This window comes from Cynocephalus volans, chromosome 4 (assembly GCF_027409185.1).
Source record: "Cynocephalus volans isolate mCynVol1 chromosome 4, mCynVol1.pri, whole genome shotgun sequence".
NCBI lineage: Eukaryota > Metazoa > Chordata > Mammalia > Dermoptera > Cynocephalidae > Cynocephalus > Cynocephalus volans.
Window position 1 is genome coordinate 111132367 of NC_084463.1, and position 26968 is coordinate 111159334.

Consider the following 26968-nt stretch of genomic DNA (forward strand, 5'->3'; position numbering starts at 1 on the left):
AAACAAAGAAAACAAACAAAAAAACCCCTCTTTTTTTCTCTCTCCTTACCCCTCCTCTCTGCCCCCCCCCCGCCATTGGTTTTGTTTCTATATAGAACTCTGACTAATACAGCAGCCATTTGGAAAACTATTATGATCAGGTAGAGTTGTCTTCTTAGAGAAGCTGGAATTAATTTCATCCTCTCACTTCTTTTAGAATGTTGATGGCTAATTTTAAAAGCTAGTCATTTAAAAAGAATGCGTGGTTGTAGGTAATTTTTAAAGTGGAAATGCAGGTTTGCAAGACATTTAAACACTCAATTACTAGGGGGTTATTCATGCTGTTGCTCTAAGAGCCAGTGTAGATATTCATAAGTGCTACAGTGAAATTCTGGCTCTGGATCATCTACTAATATGTTTGAAAACTTAAACAAGTTACTTATTTTGCATATTGGAATTATAGAATTTTCCCAGTGATATGCTATATGTATACATATGCCTCTCTTTAGGAATCTTTGATTTTCTCTGCTGAAAGGAGCATCAATAAGTACCAAGTATAAGAATGATGACAATAATAATGATAATGATAATGCTTCAAAGCTATGTAGCACTATTTTTCTGAGTAATCCAAAGTGCTTTCCCATGTTAGATCTCAGTATCTTTGAGAGGGAATGGTAAAAGGTAGATAGCAGTATTATTCTATAGATGACGACACTGAGGCACACCGAGATCTATATTTAGGTTATTGCCCCTAAAGTTGCACAAGGCAGGGTCTAGAAGCCAGGATACCTGGTCAAGTACCCTCCCTCTGAAATGTGTTTGCCTCATATGTTTGCCAGGCTGGGAATTCAGGATCCCTGATTCTGATCCACATTTTGGCAGTGAACCAGAGTTGTACTTGCTATTTGTTTAAGTATTCTAAGTATCTAGTAATTTTGCCACAAATTGCAGTATAACCCTGAAGGACCACTTTAATGATGGGGTGACAATTTCAAAGATTTCTAAATGCTATTGAGAATTCCAGCATATCTGAACCTAGGATCCACTATTCATCATGGCTGCTGTTTTAGACTGAAAATATTAGTGAAAATGGGAAAGATAATGTGAGAAAATGAGAAAATGGGAACGTTTTGTGATAGCAGGTGAAACAGGTGGCAGTTTTTATAGCTTAACCAGCTGTGCTCTTTTGAATAAAATTAAAATATAGAAGGGTGTTCATTTTTTCCCATCAAATTGAAATAAACTGAATGCAACTACTCTGGCTTGTATAAAAATTATCCAAAGCATAGTCATTCTACTAATAATTTTGCTAGTATGATTTTCGTAATTTTAAAGATTATTGAAATATTAATAACTTTCCAAAAGTAACTTACATTATCACTGGTTGAATAATGATCTGCTTTACAGAGAGAGAATAGTGAGTAAATTCTAAAAGGGAAAGAAATGTGAAGATAGTATGGCTGAGCTGCACATAATAAAGTGAATTTTGGTTCCTATTGCACCGAATACCTACCTTTCTTTGACTATAAACATATTTTTCTCTGGTTGACAGTTACATCTTATTATGGTTGATTAGATAAAGGGTGGAGAGAGAGAACATTTGTTAACCACTAAGGAACTCAAAACAGAAAGCAAATATACCATGGTAAAACAATGCTGACCCACAGTCACCCCATGCTGTATCAGGGATTAATCTTTGTCCCAGAGTACTGCACATCTACATTTTCACATTCCTACAGCTGAGCTCAGTGCCTGTCTATGACTCTTTCCCTGCTTTAGAAGATAAAGTGCCTCTCAAAGTATTCAAATAAAAATGTTTCGGTTTTGGATGGAGAATGATAAACCAGAACAAAGAATTGTCCTTTATTTTCAGTTAATTCACTATATCTTTTTATAGTCCTTTTTCCCCCCACTCTCAAGAATCATTTATAATAGAACTTCATATTTTGTTTTAGAAAGGGTTCTTTACTTATTTTCTTCTGGACAACATTTAAAAAGTTTATCTCCTTTTTGCATTCTTTCACTATGATCACAAGCCAGAGATAAAATCCAGCTGGATCTGGGAAACAAATGGTGAGAAAAGGACTTAAGTAAGTACAGACATTCAATGGTAAATTCACTGATGCCTTTCTAATTATAGCTCAACTTTCCTCATCTCTCTATAGCCAAAGGGTCTCCCCCCCAAAACAACAACAACAACAACAAAAATAAGATGGAAAAGAAGGGCCAGAGTCACTTCAGGGTCTGAAGTTATGATTTCTGAGAACTTGGAGAACCAAGAATCTGAGAAAAAGACAAGGTATTGTTTCTAATTATAGGAAAAGATATAATTTCGACAATCCCTAGTAAATTCAAGAGACAGAGATGGTGGATCAAGATCTAAGATTACAAAATATGCTTCTGACCTTTTGAAGAAAACAGAATATAAGGTAAAATTAGAAGTCAAGGATAAATATTCTTTCCTGTATTCAGAGTCAACAGAGACTTCACTTCCTTTGGCTTTGGGTTTATTAGTATTGTATGTGTGAGGTAAGGGAAGACATTTTAATAATATTATATGCCACCTAATAAGTGTCTACTCTATGCCAGGTACTTTCAGACATTATCTCACTTAATCTTCACAACAACTTTGTTAGGTAAGTATCACTGTCCGGATAGTACCGCTAAGGTTTAGAGGGGTGAATAACTTGCCAAGTTTACATAGCTAGTAAGAGGATAAGCCAAAATTCAAACCCACATTTGTCTGACCCTCAAATCCTTGCTCTTTCCAATTATCATGCTGTCTTCTAAGGTGTGATAAGAGAAGAAATGATGTGAAGAAAATTTTAGTTTTAGTAAGGGGTTGGGTGGAGACAGTCAATAGTGTTTGGCTGAAAGAGGGATTGTGTAAGGATGAGGCCTTACTCATATACACAAAGGTTCTTAGTAAATATTTAATAAAAGTTTGTAAAATAGTATCATGTTTAATTGTGGGATTATGTTTGAGGGAGGTACTGGTAAATGCTGATTATTCTAAAAATGAATAAAATGTTATCCCTGTTTTCAAAGAACTTGACCTAGTATGGCTGATACAACTAACAATTCTACAATACAATAATATTGATTTGAAAAAAATTTTATGAGCTGTGGATTGATGCTCAACCCCTTTCTATTTTTATTTTTCCTTTTTCTTTTTTTTTTTTTTTGATGCTCAACTCCTTTCTAATCTGCAAAAGTTGGAAAGCTAACAAGGGACATTTCCTATGCTCCTTTTCAGTTAGGATTCCAGATGTAATCCAGTTCAATGCATCTTGTGAGAAATGAATTCAGAACTGAGCCATATGAGGAGAGAGAAAAGATGTATGGAATATAATCTGCTATGTGGATTTGTCCAGAGGTAATTTGTATGATTCTGGAGCTAGCAGCTTCCTATAGCAGCAGCAGCAGCAGCAGCGGTAATGTGGTTATGTGGTATAAGTGGTGAGCAACAATGGTGTTAGGTTTCTACAGCAACAGTAGTGGGAGCTTTTCTAACCAGTAGTGGGTAGAAATAGAGTGGCTGTGAGCACTGGAGATTGTTCTAAGGAGTTGGACCTAGAGTTTGCTCCTTTAGTCCTTTCACTGGTTTTGTAAGCACTCAATCCATTGCTTTAAGTCCCTTTCTGCCTAAACTAGACTGGATTCTCTGTTATGCACTAAACACTGATTGAGGCTGTAATAAGAAAAGTTGTAAACAACTGACTTCCCAGGAAATGGGAATATAAGGTAAGTTATCTGAACTGGTTGTATCTGAAGGCAGTGAGGATCTGGTTACTATTAGAGGAAACTGGTAGTTCATGATACACAATGGAGAAACAGTTATTTAAATTGTCACTCGTGTTTTTAAATTTATTTTTTTATTGTGATAAAATACACATAACATAAAATTTACCATTTTAATCATTTTAAAGCATACAGTTCGGTGGCATTAAGTAATTCACATTGTTGTGCAACCGTCACCAACACCCAGAACTTTTTCATCATCCCAGACTGAAACTCTGTGCTCATTCAACAATAACTCTCCATTCTCTCCATCCCCCATCCCCTGGTAACCACTGTTCTACTTTCTGAGAATTTGAGTATTCTAGTATCTCATATAAGTGGCATCATGCAGTATTTGTTTTTCTGTGACTGGCTTATTTTTCTTGGCATAATGTCCTCAAGTTTCATCCATGTTGTAACGTGTCAGAATTTCCTTCCTTTTTGGGGCCGAAGAATATTCCATTTTACGTGTACACCACATTTTGCTTATCCATTCATTTGTCAATGGACATTTGTGTGGCTTCCATTTCCTGCCTATTTTAAATGATGCTGCTATGGATGTGGGTATGCACATATCTGTTCAAGACTCTGCTTTCAATTCTTTTGCGTTAGATACCCAGAAGTGGAATTACTGGACCATACAGTAATTCTATTTTTAATTTTTTGGGGAGTCGCCATGCTATTTTCCACAGTGACTGCACAATTTGCATCCCCCCTGATAATCTACGGGGGTTCCAATTTATTCACATCTTTGCCAACACTTACTCCTTCCTTCCTTCCTTCCTTCCTTCCTTCCTTCCTTCCTTCCTTCCTTCCTTCCTTCCTTCCTTCCTTCCTTCCTTCCTTCCTTCCCTCCCTCCCTCCCTCCCTCCCTCCCTCCCTCCCTCCCTCCCTCCCTCCCTTTTGATAGCAAGCATCCTAATGGGAAGAGATGGTGTCTTATTGTGGTTTTGATTTGAATTTCCCTAATGATTAGTGATGCTCAGCATCTTTTCATGTGCTTGTTGACCATTTGTTTATCTTCTTTGGATAAATGTCTTTGGTTCATTTTTTAATTATGTTGTTCTTATTGCTGTCATTGAGTGGTATGAGTTCTTTGTATGTTCTGGATATTAACCCCTTATCAAATATGTGATTTACAAAATGTTTTCTACCGTTGTGTAGGTTGTCTTTTAACCCTGTCAATTGTGTTCTTTGATGCTCTGTCTACTTGATATATTGATTTGTGAGGGAAGTATGTTAGAGTCTCTGATTATGACCAAGTATTTATGAATTTCTCCTTACAGTTCTGCCATATGTTGTGTTACATGGTTAAAGTTTTGTTTGTTATGTAAAGTTTGTTGTTTGCTTATACCTTTGATGAATGAAAAATATAACTTTATTTTCCTACTCTTAAAATGTGTTTTTTCTAGAATTCTATTTGTTTCATATTGTCTAGTATTAACAATTCCACAGTTGCTTTTAAAATATAAGATTTCAGATTAAAAATACTTTTTCTCAGAAAATAAATAAATAAATAAATAAATTGTCACTCGTGGATTTCTAAACTAGTAAGAGACCATCTTTGCCATCACATGGAGAGAGTGTTCCTAGGAATAAACACACCAAGAGATGGCAAGGGATAGATTCTTACTGACATGATTTGAATCCCTGGATCCAGAACTATCCAGACTTTTTAGTTACACAAGAAAATATATTGTTTTTGCTTAAAAAAAAAATTATCACCTGTGGTCATCTGGAAAGGTTCCTTTTAAAGGCAAGGATTTGGTGGACCAACTGGCTGCTGTGATAGACTATTACAGAAAGCACGAGGAATATGAGGGTAGTTCAAAAAGCCCATGAAAAGATTCATATTGTCTTTTAATTCTATTTTTCCACAAACTTTTTTTTCCCCCACAAACTTTGTGAAGTACCCTTGTACAAGTGCAAGGGTTGTGCTGGTTGCTTCTAACTATGCTAGAAAACCTAAAGAAAATTATAGGTCTGAGATTTCAAATTCTTTGCTCAGGGCATGTTCAGAAAACAGGAGTTTTCTATGATTGTCCTAAAAAAATTATTTCTTATAGCCACAGGACTAACACACCAAAAATTAGAAGCAGAATCTGGTTCAGTAGAATGCTGAATTATGACCAAGGGAGAATTAACAGTTTTATTTGATCTCTGATGTTGAAGTTAGAGCACTGACTAGAAAAGAATGGGACTCCAAAAATGGTATTCTGTGCTCCCCAAATCCATTGAGTGTCCCTTGCCTACAGAAGCAGCCTCCTTCCTCCCCTGATGAGGCTGGTCTTACCTTTCTTGAAAACCCCATTGTGATCTTATGGTAACCGGGAAGGTCCCAGTGATCTCCACCTCCTAGTATTAAATGCACCTGTGTAGTCCTCTCCCACACTGAATAGGGTTGACCTATGTAACCTATAGAACATTGCAGAAATGATGGGGTGTGACTTCTGAGGCTAGACCATAAAAGATACTGCAGTTTCCACCTTGTTCTCTCTTAGACCTGGGAAAGGCCAGATGCCATGCTGTGAGGACACTATAGAGAAGTCTACATGGCAAGAAACTGAAGCCTCCTGCCAACAACCAGGGCTAAGTTGCCAGGTATGTGAGTGAGCCATCTTGGAAACAGATCCTGCAGCCCCAGTCAAAACCTTGATGACTGTGGCCCCATCTGACATCTTGACATCAACTTCAGGAGAGAATCTGAGCCAGAACCACCCAGCTAAGCCAATTCCAGACTCCTTCCCAAAGAAACTGTGTGAGATAATGTTTGTCATTTTCAGTTGCTACAGAAAAATAGATAATACAGGCCTCATCTTGTGCAGGGATATCAATTTTCCTCCTTTTCCACCCTATCTCCTCTCACTAACTTCAGACCTATAAATTGAGTCAGACCCTGGCATGTTCTACAGGACCAATTACAAAGTACATCTGAGAAGACAAGGATTACTTGCCAGAAGAATGGCAATATTTTGCTAAACTGCATTAGCAAAAAGTTGAAAAATGTGTGTAGGAACAGACTCTGAGCGTGCAAGATCAAGGAAAGAACAGAATTTTAGATTGGGCTGAATTTATTGACATGAGAACAGCTACTAGAGATTCTGGAGTCTCACTAGTTTGGGTAGCTAGGAGTGTTCTAGTTATGCTAACTTGGTTAATTAAAAACTCAACTGGTGACTGAAACTAAAGTTCAGTTGCCATAAATTTCTTGTTATAATGTTGAAGACAAACTCCAAAGTTTTGGGAAGAAAGCAACATTGAAGTGGGCCCAAAAGGGCCTAGAGCACATTATGTTCACACCATAGCATGAAGAAATAGATTGGTGAGGATAATACAAGCATCCCTGAACATTACTGTAATGGCTGTCCTCTGGGGATAAATGTTGCATATGTTGGCATTGAAATGGGCTTTCTAATTTCAATGCTGGTGCAGGATTCTGAGGTGGCAGAGGCCAGGCAGCAGAACATAACTGTCATAGTCACATTGAGCACAATTACTAAATTGGGTCAGAGTAGTAAATGAAAGGTTTGGCCCACAGAGATCTTTGGTGGTGGGTAATTGATCATAAAGTTTCTAATACTAAAATAGATTGGTAGCTCACTAAGAACTTAAAGATCTGTGCAAATGAACAAACTCTAGGACTCACTAGAGACACCACTAAGAGTAATAGCCCTCATCCATTTCCTAGTCCTGGGAAATTCACAGACCCAGAGGACCTTGAATACAGAGTACGCTATGTACCTTTGATAAAGGACCTTGTTATTACATCAAAAGTATGATGTGTAAATCCTTCCTTCAGCTTTTCCCCAAAGGAACATATAGTCATTTACTATGACAAAACTGTACAAAGGAGAAAAAGGAAACATCTTGACTTTAAAGAATTATCAGACAGTAGTGTTAATCCCTGGTGACCCAGAATACTATGCTCACAATACTCACTGGTCTTACTGTATATCCCATTATCCAGGAGCAGCTGGCCTTTAGAACTCTTGAATGGCTTTTTGAAGACTCAGTTCCAGTGCCATAGTGATGGAGCATTTTGCAAAGTTAGGGCGTTGCTTTATCACAGGGATTAGCTAACTACAGTCGGAGGGCAAATATGGCCCACGTTCTGTTTTTGCACAGCCTTTAAGAGTGATTTTTACATTTTTTAAGGATTGTAAACAAAAAGAAAGAATATGTGGCAGATACACCATATATGGCCCTTAAAGCCTGGAATACTTACTATCTAGTCCTTTACAGAAAAGTCTGCAAACCCCTGCCCTATAGCATTATGTGTTGTGAACCAGCAATCAACATAAAGTGCCATCTCTCCCTTATCTACAACATATCAGCTGGGAAATCAAGGAGTGAGATAAGTCCCTCTCACTATTGTATCTACTGATCCACTCATAAACTGTTTTGTTTTCTAATCTCACAACTTTGAGCTTTGTCTATTTAGAAGTCTTAGTATCCAAAAAAGGAATGCTCCTCAGAAAACCCAAGAATGGTTCCACTTAACTGGAAGTTTATATCATTAGTTGATTATTTTGGGCTCTTCACCCTATTGGAACAACAGGGAAGAAAAAGAGGGTACTGTATAGGCTTGGATGATTTATCCTTGATATCAGGGGAAATTTGGTTGCTGCTACATAATGCGAGCAAGGATGAGAATGTTTTGAACCCAGGGGATGCTTTGGGTCACCTCCGAGTACTGCCATGTACAGTGGTAAAAGTAATAGGAGCTATAGCAATCCAATTCAAGCAGAACCACCAGGGACTCAAATTCTCAGGAATGAAGATTGCCAAATCAGGAGAAAACCTCAACCAGCTGTAGATGCTGGCCAAATGAATATAGAATAGATTATAATGGAAGTATGTTTTAAAAGTGGCTTTAAGACCAGTTGCAGAAATATGGATATAGTAGTTACCCATCTTCTCTGTTCTATTTTGTATATATCTACATGTTAATCATTCCCATTGACTTGTTTTCTGTCCTAGTTTATATAAGATGTATTGATAATTTAATGATATTTTACTAAAGTTAATTTATTAATTTTGATAATTATACTACAGCTATATAAAATGTTAACATTAGGGGAGGCTAGGTGAAGGGTATCTATTTTTACAACTTCTCTGTAAGTCTAAATTTATTTCAAAATAAAAAGTAAAAAAACCCCAACACAACTATCATAAAAACATAAGAATATATAATTTAGAAATACATATTATAAAAAGTGATGAAACTGTAGATGCAACCTGACAATAAAAAATAAGATGCACTTACATAATGTCTGCGTTCCTTTTTTAAAAATGCAAATGGTGTTAAATGTATCTTATAAATGACACTAGAGTCATACCAGGAATTTTTCTTCTATCATTTCTTCAATTCTTTCCTTCTTAAAATTCTCTCATCTCTCTGAAACTATGAGAGAGATACTGGAATCTCTGGATATATCTTATATGTCTCTTAAATCACCCTCCTCCAATACTTTGTTTTTCTGGAATGATTCTTGACTTTACTCTTCCAGTTTTGCTAATTTGCCCTTCATCAGAGTCCATTTGCGTTTAGTCCATTTTTTAATTTTAACAATATTTAACTGGTTCTTTTTCAAAAAAGTTCTCATTTCATGGATGCAGTATTCTCTTATATTCCTCTGTGGATATTCTGTATAAGGATTAAATTTATAAAAATGTATATAAGGCACTTAGAATAATGCCTGATACCACACCCAGTATGCACCAAATAAATATTTCAAAGATCCTCCTCTGTTTAATAACTATTTGCTTGAGTGTTATTCTTTTGTCAGTGACACCCTTTCATGGTACTGGTTTTCCTTGGCTATCTGTTGGATCTTGGTTTTGTTCTCATCTTGTTATGATTCTGTTTCTCATAGTTTGCTCTAGTGATTGTGAGGGAAGAATAACATGTAATATTGGACAAGGTATACCAGTGGCTAATATTCTGGGTGTGAAGTGAGGCTTCCTTTCCTGGATGTAGCCACCTAGAGTACTAACCGGTTTACCTGCCCCATTTCTAGAGTTACTGTGCTACTAAGGGGCAAATACCATTCTGGGGTACCCCTGGCTTTAAAGAAGAGTGAATGGGGGAAGAAGCCAACTAAACCAGAGGTTTCAAATTCCATTCCCCAAGTTACCCTTTATGGTTGTTCTAGGACACTGTGCCCTTCTCCAGTACTACGTATCTATCGCTTCTGAGGTTGGATTTTGACTCTTACTCTGCAATTTGATCCTGTCTGTTATTCAAATTTCAGAGTCCTCAAAATTTGAAATCTGCTGGTAATCTTGGGCTCCAATAATCTTGGGCCATGCCTTATTTTATTTTATTTTATTTTATTTTATTTATTTTTTTAAAACAACTTGGTGCCTTATTTACCCGGAAAACTCAGATTCATGGTTTGGGACTCAAAGTATTTTTTTCTCTCTAAGTTTTTCTTTGACTCATACTTCTTTGACCATATTTCTTCTCTGAACTTAATAGCCCCTTCCATACACCTTCATTGCTATTTGCAAACATTTATGTCCTCCCCTACCAAACTGGGAACAAATTAACAAAAGAAAGATATGTTCTCCAAAGGTCTATTAGTAATTCCACTGTGTCCACCAGATTATTTCCCTTAGATATTCGTGCTGGGAGTAACTTCCACTTTGTGTGCTTTTTAAAAAGTGAAAATTCTGATATCACTAAAATGTGGAATTTATTACCACAGACCAAGAATAAAAAAGGTTTAACTTGCCTTATCTATGATGAAAATAATTAGGATGAACAATCCTAGGAAAAGCAATTAGGACGTAGGTAGTTTACTCTATCCTAGAGAATAAACAGATTTTTAACCCTTTAAAAAGGCTCATCTCCAGACAAGTTTATGCTAACCATGTATCATTCTTATGTATTCACTGGGAGAAGAATAATAAACGGGAACACTATGGGCTTTGTAGTAAAGCAGATGTGACTTGGAATCTCAGGTTTGCTACTCATTAGCTTTGTGAAACTGGATAAGCAACTTGAACACTCTGAGCCTGTGGGAAGTGCCTCCTAAAATGGCTCACAATGATCTCTGCCTTCTGGTATTCATGCCCTTGTGTAATGTCCTCCCCTTGAATATGAGAGACTTGCTTTTAATGAACAGAATATATCAAAAATGATGGGATGTTACTTCCAAAATTAGGTTACAAAAGATTATGACTTCAGTCTTACTGGCACTTTCTCACTTGTTCATTTTGATGAAGTCACCTGGCATGCTGTGAGCTGCCCCATAGAGGTCCACCTGTCAAGAAACGTCCAACAGCCTTCGAGAGACTGAATCCTGCTGACAGGAGGGAGCTTGAAAACAGATCCTTCCCTAGTGGAGCCTTGAAATTATTGCAGCCCTGGCCAACACCTTCATTGCAGCCTGTGGGAGACTTGGAGGCAGAGTTTGAAGCTAAGCTGCACTTGATTCCTGACCTATAAAAACTGTTAGATAATAAATGTTGATGTTTTAAGCCACTAGTTTTGGGGTAATTTGTTATGCAATAGGTAACTAACACAAAGCCTTAGTTTCCTCATCTCTAAAATGGGGTCGATAGCCTACATCACAGAGTTGTTATAATTAAATGAAATAACATATATAAAACATGTCATTTAATATATGATCAAAAAGAAAAAAAAAAGGTAACTATTCTTATTAACTAAAGTCCACTAAGAATTTCTACCAGGCAATGTTGGGCTATAACATTGCTGGTATTAAAATAATGATGTTTAAACGTGCTATAGCATTTTACACAGTGATTTTACATACATTAGATTATTTGATTCTCTGAGCAAGGCTCCGAGTTAAACAGAGAATATTATTCCTCTGAACAGAGATGAAGAACCTGATGATCAGAGAACTTAAATTATTTGTCCAAGTCTCCACAACTAGAACGTATCAGAGCTGAGATTCAAACCTGGTCCTTTTCCCATCATGCTGACATTCAACACTTATTTAATGGACAACTATTAGGTATCAGGTATTATTCTAAGCCCTGAGAATACAAAGGTGGATAAGAAAGTCAGGGTGTCTGCCCTCATGGAGCTTACATTCCCTCTTATAGTCTATAAAATTGGAAATAATCTAAACTTTTCATTAATTAAACCTTTCCTATGTTTAGTCTGGATTAGTGTGGTTTTAAATATTTTATGACTTGGAAATGCAATATTTACTTTATCATTAAATTTGTCCTGATTCCTGAGTCCATTTCACAATCAGTGATGTAATACAAGGTGGAGAAATGGTTGTTTCAGTATTTGACTGGCCAAATACCAGATAAATGCTCCATACATACACCATACAACTCTTCATTGATTTTGGTAAAAGTCTGTCTTAAATTTCAGAACTTTATTTCATAAGCTGTCATGCTCTGCTATAAAGTTTAACGAAAGTCTGCCTTTTTCCTTGAGTACAAAATTAAACAAAAATAGAATAGTTCGGTGGTGTTGCACAGTTTAAGGAGTGCTGGACTTACTTGATGCATGCAGGCACAATGTGAGAACTTCCTAACCAGTAGGCAATTTATTGTGAAAATATTAGTTAAGAATCATAACTTCAAGCCCACAACAGACTAGAGCTCTACAATGTACCTGATTAGATAATGAAGTCTGAGAGTAGCTTGTTTTCTAGAATAAGTACAGTTTGTCAGAAATTTTTTTCCCCCAAAACCTTTCTGAAAAAGGATGCTGTCTTAGTTACTGATGACAGCTGTCTGGTTGAATTGTGGTGCTTTGATAGACCATATGCATATTTAAAAGCCGGGATGCACACTTGAAATTGCTGTTAAAGTGGATGTACTCTACAGTCATCTTCACTGCTGCCTCTTGAAATAGATGCTTGGATGAGGGAAAAAAATGGTGAGTGAATGTTGCTGATGAATTTGGGAAAATCTTTTAAGGACTCCAAAAGCTTTTGAGGCTTTGACTTTCTATTTCATATAAGAAGTGATGTCTAACCTTTTTATTTATACACCTAGAATAGTAAAAGCAACATATTTATACATTTAGAATAATAAAAATAACATTTTGATTTTAAAAGTTCTTCTGTAAAGACCCAAGGAACTTCCTAAGTTTTAGGCAATTAACTCTTCCATAGCTATAACATAGTCATATAGCCTACTGTAGAATTAACTGCCTAATACCTATGAAGTACTCAGGAAATGGACATCCAGAGTGATTTTTAAAAATGTGTTTTAATAGCATACTAGAAAAAAAGCTTGGAATAAAACCTTATTCTGTCATTCCAAGCTTTCCCAGTGCTGTATCATTCAGACCAGGGTTCCCTTTACACATTTTGGGCAGGGAGGTAGGGGTTACTTTATAAGAAGTCTTGAAATCATATAATTCAAGAGATAGAGAGAGCTTAAAAACTAAGCTGAAAAATAATTCCGACAGTGAAATTCCTAGGAGAGCGTCCTCTTTGCTCCTCTAACCATTAATATCCTACTATTCTGGGATCCTCTTTCCAGAGGGACAGGGGAAGAATAGGGAAGAGTTGTGGCAGCAAAAAGGACATGGTGGTAGCAGTCAACTTGAAGAGTTAATAGATGAAGCTTGGAAACTCAACATTCATCCCTTCACTTAACAAAAACAAAATGAAGCAAGACAAATTTGGGCATTTTAATAAATCATGGGTCTTTGATTAATGCACTACAGTTCTCTATGACAAAAGGTAACCACCACCAAATTTTGCATGCTCCCAAATTTGGATAGTTGTCCAATTGAGCAGTGCCACAAGGAACCTAGCATGGTTCTGTATGGGATGAAAAGAGGTCTAAAGTATGGTCTCTACCCTTAAGATGGAGAATCTTTCAATTAATACGTATATTTTCCAAAGCAGGGTACCTAAAGTGCTGGATCTCCTCAGAAGTCTTTAAAGGTCCTGGTATCATCCAAACTTTGAGCTTCCCAAAAGAAAGGGTCCTATGTGGGTGGATATTACACCTGCACTAATGGGTCTAAAATACTTATTACAATAGGTGCTCCTTCAATGTCCTCATACATTTACAAATATCCCTTAGAGGTGGTAACCTAACCCTGACCCCTTCCCCATTTGAGAACCAAAATGGCTTTCCATCGTATTTGAAATGAAATCCAAACTCCTTATACTGGCCTGTAAGACCCTAAGTGATCTGCCTCCTTCCTACCTACTGACAACTTATACCAAGCTTCTGGTGCTCTCTTTATTCCAGCCATAGTAGTCTTCTTTCTATTCCTCAAACACACCAAGCTCTTTTCTGCATCAGTGTTTGTATATGCTTTCTCTCCATGTGGAATATTTTTTCCCCAATCTTCATTTGATTGGCTCCTTCTTATGACTCAAGCCTCAGCTCAAATGTCACTTTCTTAGAGATCTCAGATCACTTTCAGTTAACACCCTCCTTCGTTTACTCTCTGACATTATTCTTATTTTCTTCATAGCACTCATTAGTTATTATGCCTCTTCCACTAGACTAAATTCTTTGAGAGGAAAGATACCTTTTTTTGGTTTGTTTCTTAGTGTTGCTATGGATTTAGTCTGATATTTCTTTCAGCATGTCTATGGAATTTTAGGAAGGCATTTAGGTCATATTAAGCCTCAAGTCCCAGCTTGTTTGGGGAAAGACATTTATTTTGATCAAAGGAGTTTGTCAAGAAAGTCATACAAGCTGCAATGTGACAGACTTCACCTTGTCAACACATAACTCTTCTAACATGAAGTTAAAATAATACTTAAGGGGACTTGTTTAAAACTTTGACAGGAAGCAACTTTGAAGGGAGAGGACCACCCAAATTATTTCTGGCTGATATTTTTCTCTGCAAAGCCTAAGACTTATTATTTTTTAAATTCCATCATCTTTATCAGGGTCTTCAGCAAATTAGAGGAAAAACAAACAAATATGTTTCCAAGGTTAATTTCTTTCTTCTTTTTGGCTGCTGGCCGGTAAAGGGATCTGAACCCTTGACCTTGGTGTTATAACACTGAACTCTAACCAACTAAGCTAACTGATGAGCCCTCCAAATTAATTTCTAATTTGAATTACACACCTACAGCCTAAGCTAAAGAGTAAAATACATTATCAAGTTGCTCCACTAAGAGAAATAAAATGGCATTTGATGATATCTAATATCAATATATATGCTGACTTAGCTTCTGGTCTATAAAATATAACCAGGAGCAGTTTCAAATACCACTACTATGGTAGAAGGCTGAATAACCAGAGATCAGACAATCTTAGTTTGGGACTTGCAGCTGTTTACCATCAATAAATTCTAGTTTTATATTGCTTTGCCTTTAGACTCTATATTAAGATGATTTTGCCTATGTTAATAGAAAACCCAACTTGAACTGTCTTGAACAATAAAGGACACCTATTAGCCTAGGTGACAAGGCTTAGCCGTGATCAAGTGTGGTTCAGTCAGAGCTGTGGTTTAATTTCTCTCTAATTTTTTGGCTCTGTCCTCTTCTATGTATTGGCTTTTTCCACAAGCTGGTAGCTAAGAGAGCTGTAGATTAGATCTTCCACATACACAGGACATTTATCTCTTCTTAAGAGTGGGAAAACGCCTTTTTTTCAAAGCTCTCATAATCCTGTCCTTGCTTCTCACTGGCCTGTATTGGTTCACATGCTATTCTTAGACCAACTCCTGTGGCCAGAGTAATACTATACCTTAATTGGCTTAGATCCAGGATCCTGAACAATTTCTGTAAGGTTAATAGCATTAGACTCACTAGTGTTTTTCTAACAGTGAGTCATAACCCAAGAATAAAGCATGAAATTAATTTTTGGATCCTAACCATCATTTGAAAAATTAAATAAAATATAAAACTTGAGATTGCATTACACATATAGATGGTTTAGTACTATTTTATGAAACTTTAGTGTACACACACACACATGCACATCTGGATCACAATGTAAAATCTGTTTCTTTTTGTGATTTGATGTCAAAAAACAGTTTGAAAGCTACTGTCAGACAAAATATGATCACTTTCAAAGTTGGTGTGGGGTCAGCTTCTGCTTAAGTACATGGATTATGCAGAAGAATGAATTCCTGAAAGAAAATCAGGGTACAATTTGGGAGAGAAAAATAGACGCTGGGGAGATAGTCAACAATTTCCTCTGTAGCCTGCCTGACACTTTAGTTACTATTTAATCTTTATTGGATTCCAATATAGTCATAACCATACATATTTTAGTTTCCCCTCCAATAATTCCTAAATTACAAAGTATGTCTCCCTTATGAAAAACCACTTTACTTCTCGCATCCAATAAGTATTCATGATGGAGCAATTTATAAATTTTATCATTTGATTGGTGGAAAGTATTACAGTAAGACTCACTGAAAAAGCTTGGCTTCTAAGAAAAAAACCACATCTATTTTAAATAACTGAGCACATATTATCATCACCCTAATCTTTATTTAGGTTTAGATTTTGATCTTATCTGATAAGAACTTTAGACTTCATTCTAGTTCAACCCCTTTTTATTTATTTATTTATTTATTTAACCCCTTTTATTTATTAAAACGAAGAAACTAAGGGCTAGAGAGGGGGATGAACTTATGTAAGGCAATTAATTAGTTGCAGAACACAAGTCTCTTGACACCCACTTCAGAATTCTGTCCATTGCGCCAATTAACAGTGCAATTACACCACCTTTAAAAAAATGAAAATAAATAAACTTGTATAAGTTCCAGAGGCATATACAGTTGATGGATTCTTTCAAGAACTGTAGCTGAATTATATTTTGGGAAGTAAAATTTTTTGCATTTTTAAGGCAACAGGGGGACTTATTAAAGAAACGCTGCTCTTGAAATCTTTGAAAGACAAACGCTAGTTAGTTACTGCCTTTTCCCTTTAAGCAAGGCTACAGATCATAAAGCAACTTTTTTGTAATGTTTATACTATGAATTAAATTTCACTTTCCTCACTTTTTAAACTAGAAAATTCCATTCACTGAGCACTTCTTATATGATTAGAAATTTTACAAATGATCCCAAGGAAGTCTCAGCTACAATACAATTGATGTATTTATGTATAAGTGGTGGTAGGGCAAGATTGACATATGAACAATCCTCATTAAGAAGTCAAGGCAATTTCAATTACTTGAAATATAGAAAGTCCTTTTGGGTTGTACATATCAAGGGAACTTTACTGTTTCATGAATATGCAGGAAGGATAGGTGTCATCTGACAGTGCCATGAGTATCATTTAGACCAGATAGCTCTGCCATTAAGTGGAATGCCACCCATTTCTTCCTTTAAGAGTTGTTATCTCTTTTGTGTGAAAGGGTTTGTTTCTAGCTCCAGATACAAGACAGAGCCTCTAGTATCAGTGTCAGGGAAATTATAGTGGCAGAAGGGTAACCAAAGGGCTTTGCCAAGTACGCAAGACAGGAAGGCTGGCAGTGCTCCTTACTTTGCTTTGGTTTTATTTACACAATGGAAAGCAAATTTTAGGTAGGGTTTAAAATAAAGAAGAATCTTCTATTTTGGGATTCAGTCATGGTAACTACAGCAAGGTTAGGGTAATCTATTTGGAAGTAGACTTGCCTATCATCCAGCAGGTACCAGACCTACCTTCAGGTACTGAATTCCATTCTTACTAGCTATGTATATCCATAGGTTAGTTCTGATTATAGAACAGGCAAGCAGTTGGCATCAAGAACCGAGTTGGGTAGGATCAGCATTAAAGAGGCCTAGTAGCAGATAGAAGGGTTCCAGTTAATGAGCTTGGATTTAAATGCAGTCATCTAGACACTCAGAGAAGGAAGTTATGGGAAAAGGATTGAAAAACAAGAGTGGTCTGGCATCTTAAAAGGCTGACATCCTGAACAGATGACCTAACCAAGGGCTCAGGATCAGTAATCACATAGGAGTCTAGTTACCAGACTTGAGGTATAAGCTGCACAGATATCACAACATTGCACACACTGCTCAAAGTAGGGTATATTTAATTCTGGAATTAGTAGATAAAAAGCATTGCATGTATGAGAAATTATGATGCATCTTTTTGGAGACAATTTTTCTTGATAACAATTTAATCCATATTTTTACATGAAAATAAGTAGTCATGCTTTAAAGTAGATGGATAATTTTGGATAAATTTAGAAGAAAACACAGGATTTCAAAGAAAAGTCCACATTTTGGTAGGGAATTTTAGGCTATACTACCAAGTCACTGTTTGATACTCTTAGAAAAGTTTGAAAAGTAATGACTGGAAAAAGCACTGTCTTTGGGAAAGACCTATTTTAAACTAAATTGGTAACTGTGTCACCTTGGGCAAGTCCAAAAATTATTTAATCCCATAGGATTATTGTAAAGATTATTGATAACATACAAAATGTCTACTAAGGTGCCCGACAGATAAATAGGTGCTTAATAAGGTGATAAACGGGAAAAAACCTGGGCTACAAATGCTTAATCTTGCTGCCTCACATCAGGATAGGTCCTGTGGTCTGAAAAGCTGTTGAATCTCCACAGAGAATAAAAACTCAGAAGTGCAGAGTCAAGTTTTACTGGGATATGGTTGGATATGGCAGAGGACTAATATATTTTGCACACCTATTCTTCATCACCCACTATTAGAGGATGTTTATATATGTTCCCAATTAATTGCCATAATAGCCCTTCAAAGGAGACATAATTGTTAATTTTACAGTTGAGATAACTGAGGTTCAAGAAAGTTCAGACTGCTCTACATTAAACAGCTAGTTAAGTAGTGGAGGAGGTACTGAACCTAATCATTGTACCACATTCTGCCTTAATGAGGAGAGAACCCCTACTCCCCAAAATGGGAGATAGGTTTCAATAAGTGAGATTAAATAAATAATGGTTACCTACAGTAGCTCTGGACTACAGGAACAACACAAAATATTTAACACTGAGTCGGCAACCTGCATTCTGACACGGGAAAAGTAGCCCAGAGAGAGGACAGTCACTAGGAAATCTTTTATAGTACTCCAAGAATAAATTGATAGGAATTTTAGTCCAATCATCTTTGAGTAAAGTCTCATTAATTTAGACTATAGTTTATAAAATTTGCAACAATCTATATAGGAAATGAGAAACAAAATAACTAAAAATGTTCTTCATACTTCCTCCTCTCTTCCTCAACAGTTTAGCTTGAATAACGAAAATCATACGTTCCCTCAATGACTTCTGCATACATAATGGCCACACTGTATGTTAGCTAACAGAATTGAGCCTAAAAAAAAAAAGGGTACCATTGTGTACATATGCCACCATGCCAATCAGTGAATGGTAGGAAATCCCTATTCCACTTTTTGTTGGTTTACTGTCACCAACATTTTTTTCCTTTTTGAGCATCTACTTTAGTACAGACTTTTGCCAGATAATGAAGACAGAGCTGGAAAAGACCCTCTAAGAGCTGAATCCAACAACACTGGGAATCATAAGACCATCAAGGAGTTCACAGTTGAGAAAGACACAAACAATAAATATAACAGTGTGAAATAGGGTTGAAAGATATATAAACAGGAAACAGAAAGATATAGAGAATGAAAGTACCTAAGATAAATTAAGTCAGTGTTGAAAAGCAAATAGGAGTCTGTTAGGAAGGAAGATTGGGACAGAATTATTTTTTGAGACCAGAATGCATGCAGCAGTGTGATATGTTTAGGGCAAGAAGTTCCATGAGATTGGGGGGTTGCAGGGTAGGCATGGCTAGAAAGATTGGTAGGGATTAGATCCTGAAGAGGAAATTGGGACTTTACCTCGTGAATCGTCATTTCCATTATGACCATGGAATCCTTTGAAATTACAATGTAAAAAAAAAGGTATCAACAATAACAATATATGTTTACAGTTTTGATTCCTTAGCTTTCTTAAAATCTAAGAAGTATAAAAATTTTAATCATTTTACCTAAAACCCCAAAATACCAGAGATGAAATCATCTTTTATTTTCACATTACATTTGGTTATCAAAAGACATGCAAAACCCTCCAATTTTAATGAGAACAGTGTTTTTGTGTCTTCTTATCACATATCCGCTTAATATTAGGTGTAATGTTGCTAAGTCGGATCCGCATATGAGGTGCAGCATCAAGTCTTTTCCTATACTTCGTTTTTGTTGCAGCATAATATGAAAACCCTGTTTCACACAGGTGCATTGTAGCAAAAGGAAGAAGTACACGAACTGCACGTCTTGCAATGCTTGGGTATTCCTGAATTAGGCTACTCCAAAAATCATTTAGTGAGAGTTCACTGAAATTTTGTTTCACTTGAGAATCAGATGTTAAATCAATCAGGCTCTCATAATCCCGGGCTACCAATGAGGCTGGCTTAACAGTTACTGTAAATGGATTTCTAACCCAAGCATTATTATCATTTGTTACAGGAAAATATTTTAACAGAGTAGAGTGCAAACCCCTTAGGTGCTGCATGATGGCACTGCAAATATCTTTATCAACTGTAGAATTAATTTCAGTCAAAAAGTCACTAAGTGTAGGGAAACAATCAAAGTTTTCTTCTTCTACAGATGAGGACCAAAATTCCAATTTTCTTAACAATGATGACATTTTATCAAACACTGTAAAAACTGTCACATTTTTTCCTTGCATTGACAGATTAACCTCATTTAATTTAGTGAAAATATCTGCAAGATATGCAAGTCTTAGCAGCCATGATGAATTTGTTAAACAATCAGATAGTCGAAAAGCAGAATCCATGAAAACCAACAGTTCACGTCGAAGTTCAAAAAGTCTTACAAGAACTTTACCTCGGGAAAGCCACCTCACCTCTGTATTTAGAAGAAGTGCTGTGTGCTGTGCACCCATTTCCTCACATAAAATTTTTAGTAGTCTCGATTGATGTGGTCGAGCTTTAATATAATTGATGATTTGTACTGCCTGATCTAGCACATTTTTTAGAGATGTAGGCATTATTTTAACTGCTAGTGCATGTCTATATAACAGGCAGTGACTACTGGTGCTTTCCGGAGCCACGTATTTTATGAAGGTGACAGCCTCGGCAATTTTCCCATCCACTGCCCTAGAAGCATCACTACAAACATCAACACATTTTTCCCATTCAATTTCATGTTTCTGCATAAAACTGTTGATGCAATTGAATATTTCTTCACCAGTAGCATTACTCTGCAAAGATTCACATAAGAGTAGGTCCTCCTCAATAGATTTATTAAACCTATAACGAACAAACACAAGCAGGACAGCAAGTCCTGAAACATCAGCTGATTCATCTAGTTGCAGTGAAAACCCATCACAAATTTTCAATCTACAAACAAGCTCTTCTTCGATGTCAGCAGCTAAGTCCTTAATTCGACGTGCAACAGTACTGTTTGATAGTTGTACTGCATCTATTTTTTTACTATATTGTTCATCAAACATTCGCATCACTACATCTTTAGCACAAGGTTTGATAAGTAATTCTCCAATAGTATGAGCCTCTCCACTTAGGGCTATATGGTAACTTACATTGTATGATGCCTCTGTAGCACTTTCATTATCTGTATTGACAATTTTAGGTGTTGGAGGTTTATTATTTTCAGGTGAATCAAGATGCTGCTTGAAAAAGCTTATGTCTTTGTCTTTATATGCAGCATGTTTAGTTTCCAAATGTCTTCGAAGCTTACTAGGGGCTAAAGAGCTATTTGATAAAATTTTCTTACATAATACACACTGAGCATGAGGTGCATCTCTATTGCCAAAGTAAGTAAATCCAAAAGACAAATAACTTTCATCATATTTTCTTCTTTTTGGTTTCTTACTAAATGTTATTTTGTTGGAATTGGACATAAACTTGACCCTGGAAAGCTCACCTTCTGATTTTTTGGAAACTGAAGCCTGCAACTGTTCATCTTCACTTTGTAATACTCCAACCTTTTGATCACTTGATTCAGATACAATTTGATAACAAAAAGATTCTACTTCTTGTTTAAGACTTCCTTGTTTCAGCAACAAATCCATGGGCAATGAGTTTGTGGTACAAAACATAGTTAATTTAGAATAAACATTGAGTATCACAAATATGTTGAAATTATAAGACAGGATACAAAGAAGACGAGCAATCATCAAAGAGATAGCAATACATCAGTTAATTTGTAAATGCTGCCTATGCATCACTGCGCAGATGGAACATCAAACGTTCATGTATCAGGTGATCTCTCATGCGACTTCCTGGTGCTCTCAGGTATGGCACACCTTTTTTCAAAGGTAGATTATCACATAAAAATAAAAGCTATAGAAATAAGTTTAGTAGTCTTAAACTTATATTTAAATAAGCTTATATTAAAATAAACTATAAAGAAAAACTATTGTTAGCATCAATCTTTTTCTCAAAACATTGACTTAGAGAATGTTAATATTCTATATAACAGTTTGGGAATCATTGGGCTAAGATAATGAAGAGTTGGTAAGCATATTTTTAAGGAAGGGACCTTGAAGAATATGTTCCATGCAGGGGTTGGCAAACTTTTTTTGTAAAGGGCCATATTAGTAAATATTTTTGGCTTTGTGGGCCATACAGCCCCTGTTGCAACTACTCAACTCTGTAGTTGTAGCATTACAGAAGCCACAGATAATAAATAAAAGAATGGGTATGGGTGTGTTTCAATTCCAATAAAATTTTACATGCAAACAAAAACTGACAGCATGGGCCATAATTTACCAACCCTGTCTCATGATATATAGTATCTCGGAATCTCTTTTGGCTTTCTGATTCCTACTGCCATTAGATGTATTAATTGTTGACATTATCATACATCTGAAGTCTCCCTTCAGAACTAGCAACAATTCTGATGAGCTATGTTAAAAACACAGACATATATAGGTCAATGTTTTGCAAGAAATAGAATTCTAATGTATCCTAAATACTATGTGTTAAAAATGAAAAATAAACTAGACCAAAAGTTAGGCACCATTTCTCTGGAATTAAAATTACATAAATGTTTATATTATCCAAAGTAAAACTTATTCAAAGTAATGTACATTTTTATTGATTACTCTGCATTCCATTATACTACAGGTGACAATTTAACCAGGACCTAAAGAAAACATAAATTTTCATTTTAATAGGTTTATTCCTCATATAATAAAAAAAAAAGCATTTTTAAAAGGGCAATGCAACTTAAGTACCTCTAAAGAATACCATTAGCTTTCTAAGTTATGGCATACAAATTCTGTCTATCCAAATACAGCTACTTTTGATTTCTGTGGCTACAGAGTAAGCTTTCTTATTCTCTTGTTGGATCCTGAATTGAAATGGTTCTCCTATTAACAGCTAAAGGGTAACATACCTGAAATGAGGAATAGTCCTGTCTGCAATCACACTCTCTACCTTGGCAGCTTGAACTGGAGACTCTTCAAAAGAATAAAATTAAGGAATGGGGTGGAAAGGGGAGTAACCAAAAGCCTAGAATAAGAAAAATTACAATTAGACACTGCAACAAGAACTAACTACAAACCTCTAAGATAACCATTCATTACAATTTATTTTAGATCTGGGCAGTGCAAATGATTCCTCACTGCGGTGCAGATCTTGGACTGAAACAGAAGTTGCTTAACAGAGTAAAAATGCTAATATTTTCATCCTGTTTCACACCCTAGCAATTTCACCGCTTTGAGATGCTCCCCCATTCATTGACCTTATAGAAATACGATAAAAAAAAAATTTCAAAACTAAACCTAATTTTTAAAAGTACAGCTTTATCTTAATGTCTCTAAAACTAAGGGCTGAATCTAAAATGGATTTGCACATAGAAGTGTTACATGAAATATGCCTTTTGCTATAACCATTTTTGTCCCTTCAATAGCCAATCTAAGGTAACTCATATTTACTGAGTAATCATTGTTTACCATGTGCCAGTAACTGTGCTAAATTCCTCATCTAGATTATCTCATCTAATCCTCAAAACAAACCTTGGGAGTTAGGGATTCCACCTCAGAAGTAGACAGAAAGAGAGGTTATGTCACCTGCTAAGTTAACAAGTCTGGTAAGTGAAGAACCAAGAAGCGTCCAAGGAGTGACTGAATAGTCCATGTGCCTAGTATTATGTGTGTGTTCTTGAATATTCTTTTAATTGCCCAAGCACTAAGAAAATCTGGTACAAGGAGTTGGGCTGTGCAGAGAAAAGGATTAACAATGGGTTACAACTGCCAGAAAGTTAAGGGTCTCAAATTGGCTGCGGCAAAAAGCCCTACTTCTCACTGAAAGCAAAAGAGCAGTAGATTCTCCTTCCACAGTCTCGACTTGGATTTAGCAACAGAAAACTTCGTGGAACCGCTGGTTCATCTAAAACAACAGGATCCCTCTCCCTTGCTGCCAGAGAACACATAAGAGTAGGAAGCTTTGTTTTCAGGAAGGAAGGCCTCATCCCCACCTCTTTACAGGTGCTTCCACCGAATCCCTCAAGGACAAAGAATCTGGGCTCCCTTGGGAGTAAAGTTTCCATTCCACTACCTGGAAGGAGGGTGAGGGGACCACTCATCTTTTGTCTCATCTTCCGGTTAAACTGACAGGTAACACATTCATTCATCGCCTACCCCCAGGCGGTTCCAGACGTGAACAGTACCCTTTTAGGATCAGGAGGGGCAGAGTCAGAGTGCAGGCCAGCCATAAAGGCCGGCAGGAGGTGGCACCCAAATGCTTATTTAAACGGTCACCTGGATGCGCGGCCCAGGTCAGCTAACCCTCAGCGCCTCCCTGTCACAGGTGCGCGCTGCCAGCAGACCGCCACGTCTGGGGGCTCGCTTCCTGCCGCAGCCCACCCTCGCCTCTGGACTCTTCTCGCGTCCCCAGGCAGTCGCCTGCGCTGGCAACCACCCGAAAACGTCTCAGCACCCAACGCCATCTTTCTCCTTCATCTCCCTCAGCGACGGAGAGCAGTCTTGGCCGCGGCTGGGCTGCCCAGCAGCGCCGCGGCCCCTAGCCGAGCCTGCGCCCGCCATTTTAGACAACTCCAGGCAGCGGCCATTTCAGAGCGCACCACTTGGCCGCGGTGGCGGCTCTGCTCCTCACCTTCACCGAGGCCTGAACGGGGTCAAGAGCCAGTCTTCGCGGACTGGAAGGGGTAGGAAGGGGTAGAGGAATGAAAAACAAAACAGAGGAAAGAAGGATTCTGGGACAGGGTGATGCTCTCAGCTCAGGGACATCGCCCATGCCACCTCCGTAGACATCCGATTCGCTGCTGGCGTGGTCGCTGGTCTAAGGATAAATTTAGCACGCAGGAGCACCCGAACCCTACAGTCTCCACGAGCGACTCCGCCGCCGCCCAATCAGCGCCAGAGTGGCTCCCCGCCACCAATCCGCACTGAGCAGCGGGGCGGGACCAAAGGAAAGGACCAAGCTAGGTTGAGGCGCTGCCCGGCAGCAGGCGCGGCGCTGGGTTAGTGAGCGTGGGCGGGCTGGGCATACAGCGATTGTTCTCCAACTTCCTCGGACGCCGGTCAGGCCCGGCGTTGGTTTAGAATGCAGGTTCCTGGATGCTGCCGGCTAGAGCTGGTGATCCTGCAGGGCTGGAGTGGAATCCAGGAGCCTGCATTTTCCTCAGCTCTGGCGCTCTGCCCCGGCGGGGTGATGTGAGGGGTTCGCAGCGCGCGGAGCGTCAGCGCCTCGGCCGCTGTGCCTTCACGACCCCTTTGTGCCTCGAGGCCGCACCTCAGGTTACGCAGCCTCGGCCTCTGTTCCTTGGTTTCTTTCTGGAATCGCGGTTGAAAGCTCTCCCTGGCCCAGCGCTGCCCCACACCCGACGATGGCGTGTCAGGGGCCCTGGCCGTGCCCAGGGCTGAGCTAGACGCTCGCGGGGCGCTGCTCCGGCCCCGACCCCGCCACACCTCTCGGGTGGCCCCCAGATGGGCTCGGGGAGCCGCCGCATGGGACTGGGGGTGGGGTTGGGGGCGTATGGCGGCTCCGCAATGTCTGCGGGAAGAAAAGACCGCTCCGTGTCTTTGACCTCTCATAGTGGCGCCTCTCGTAAGGAGCGACTGGCTGCCTGCACCGAAGGGCCGTGAACACTCATTTTGCGGGCTGCAGCGTTCGGGTATTTTAAGCGGCAGTTCTCTTACGCCCTCCCCTCTCTTCAGAAACAGCCCAGCTGTGTACTTCCATTTTTTGTGACATGTGTCGTGGAGACTTGGAATCCGTTTTTCCAAATTGGCACCTTGAAATAGACATGCCCGGGCGGGGGGGATGCGTACGGGTGACATTAAGTAGTTGGTCCCGTTGTTTGCAATATTTTAGCTTTCGAGGCTCCATAGAAATGACTAAATGAAAATTGGATTATGTTTTCGAGCAGTGCGCCAATGGCAGAAAATTCCCAAGTTAGGGTCAAAAACAAGGGCAGTTTTTGTTTTTCTTAAATATGCTTCAATATGTGATCAAATCTCTTAGGTATTGGAAGAAGCCAAACCCTTAATAACTCAATTTTTTCAGGACTGCAAAGACAATTTTCTAGGACTGACATTTAGTCCCAAATGTTTTAAAGCCATTTTCAATATCTTCATCTTGCCTTATAGTAGGCTGCCCATTATTATTTAAAAATTATTACTATTAAATCGGTTTCATTTGAACTTTAACCACAAGGTGGGAAATCATTATTTTTGAGAAGAGGGGTGCAGTTTTACTTGAACAAAGATTGCATTTTGTGATTGCAGGAGTTGTCTAGTTTCAGAATAATATTATAATAATTTCATATTTTCATGTTTTATATTTCAGAAAAATCTTTTACATATATGTTCCCAATCTAATCTTCACACATCTAGTTTACATTATTATGAATTGGGAAAACTCATAACATTAAACTGATAGGAAGAATAGTGTTTGAATAAGTCCAAGTGAAGTCAAGACTTGACTTCAGTCCTAAAATGTGAAGAGTATGATAGTTAAGGTTCATGAAACATAAGGACTTTTCCTATAATTGCTCTGTCAAATTGTTATAGAATGTTGGTTGATGAGACAGATAAAAAGTGTAGACATTGTAGAACTCAAGCCAATAATGATAATAGCATTTATTGAAAACGTAGGAGGGGCCAGGTATACACTTTTTAATGTTTTAACTCATTTACTCTTCACAAACCCTATCAATTGATTATCCCCATTTCACAGATAAGGAAATTGAGCCCAGGGGGGTAATAACTTATCCAAATTCCCAAAGCTAATTGGTGGCAAAGCCTGGATTAGGTGCAATGCTGGTTGTGGGAACTACAGGCTGAGTGTGTGCAAACTTAATTTCCATTGTA

At 37.8% G+C, this 26968-nt stretch overlaps 1 protein-coding gene across 4 annotated transcripts; it reads right to left on the bottom strand.

Moving 5' to 3' along the window:
* Window positions 1-15606: 15606 nt before the first annotated feature.
* On the bottom strand, window positions 15607-24936 carry ZBED5 (zinc finger BED-type containing 5). 4 transcript variants are annotated; one of them, XR_010023426.1, is made up of 4 exons: window positions 24750-24936; window positions 23029-23144; window positions 19489-19524; window positions 15607-16409 (listed from the first exon to the last, which is right to left on the bottom strand). XR_010023426.1 is itself a non-coding variant. In XM_063095588.1 (3 exons), the coding sequence occupies exon 3, from the start codon at window positions 21803-21805 to the stop codon at window positions 19724-19726; it is 2082 nt and encodes a 693-aa protein (XP_062951658.1). In that variant the 5' UTR covers window positions 21806-21934; window positions 23029-23144; window positions 24750-24936; the 3' UTR covers window positions 19652-19723. The 4 variants fall into 4 exon arrangements, 3 of the variants coding, with proteins under 3 accessions (XP_062951658.1, XP_062951657.1, XP_062951659.1); XM_063095588.1 differs by lacking the exons at window positions 15607-16409; window positions 19489-19524 and adding an exon at window positions 19652-21934; XM_063095587.1 differs by lacking the exons at window positions 15607-16409; window positions 19489-19524 and adding an exon at window positions 19652-21971.
* Between the last annotated feature and the right edge of the window lie 2032 nt (window positions 24937-26968).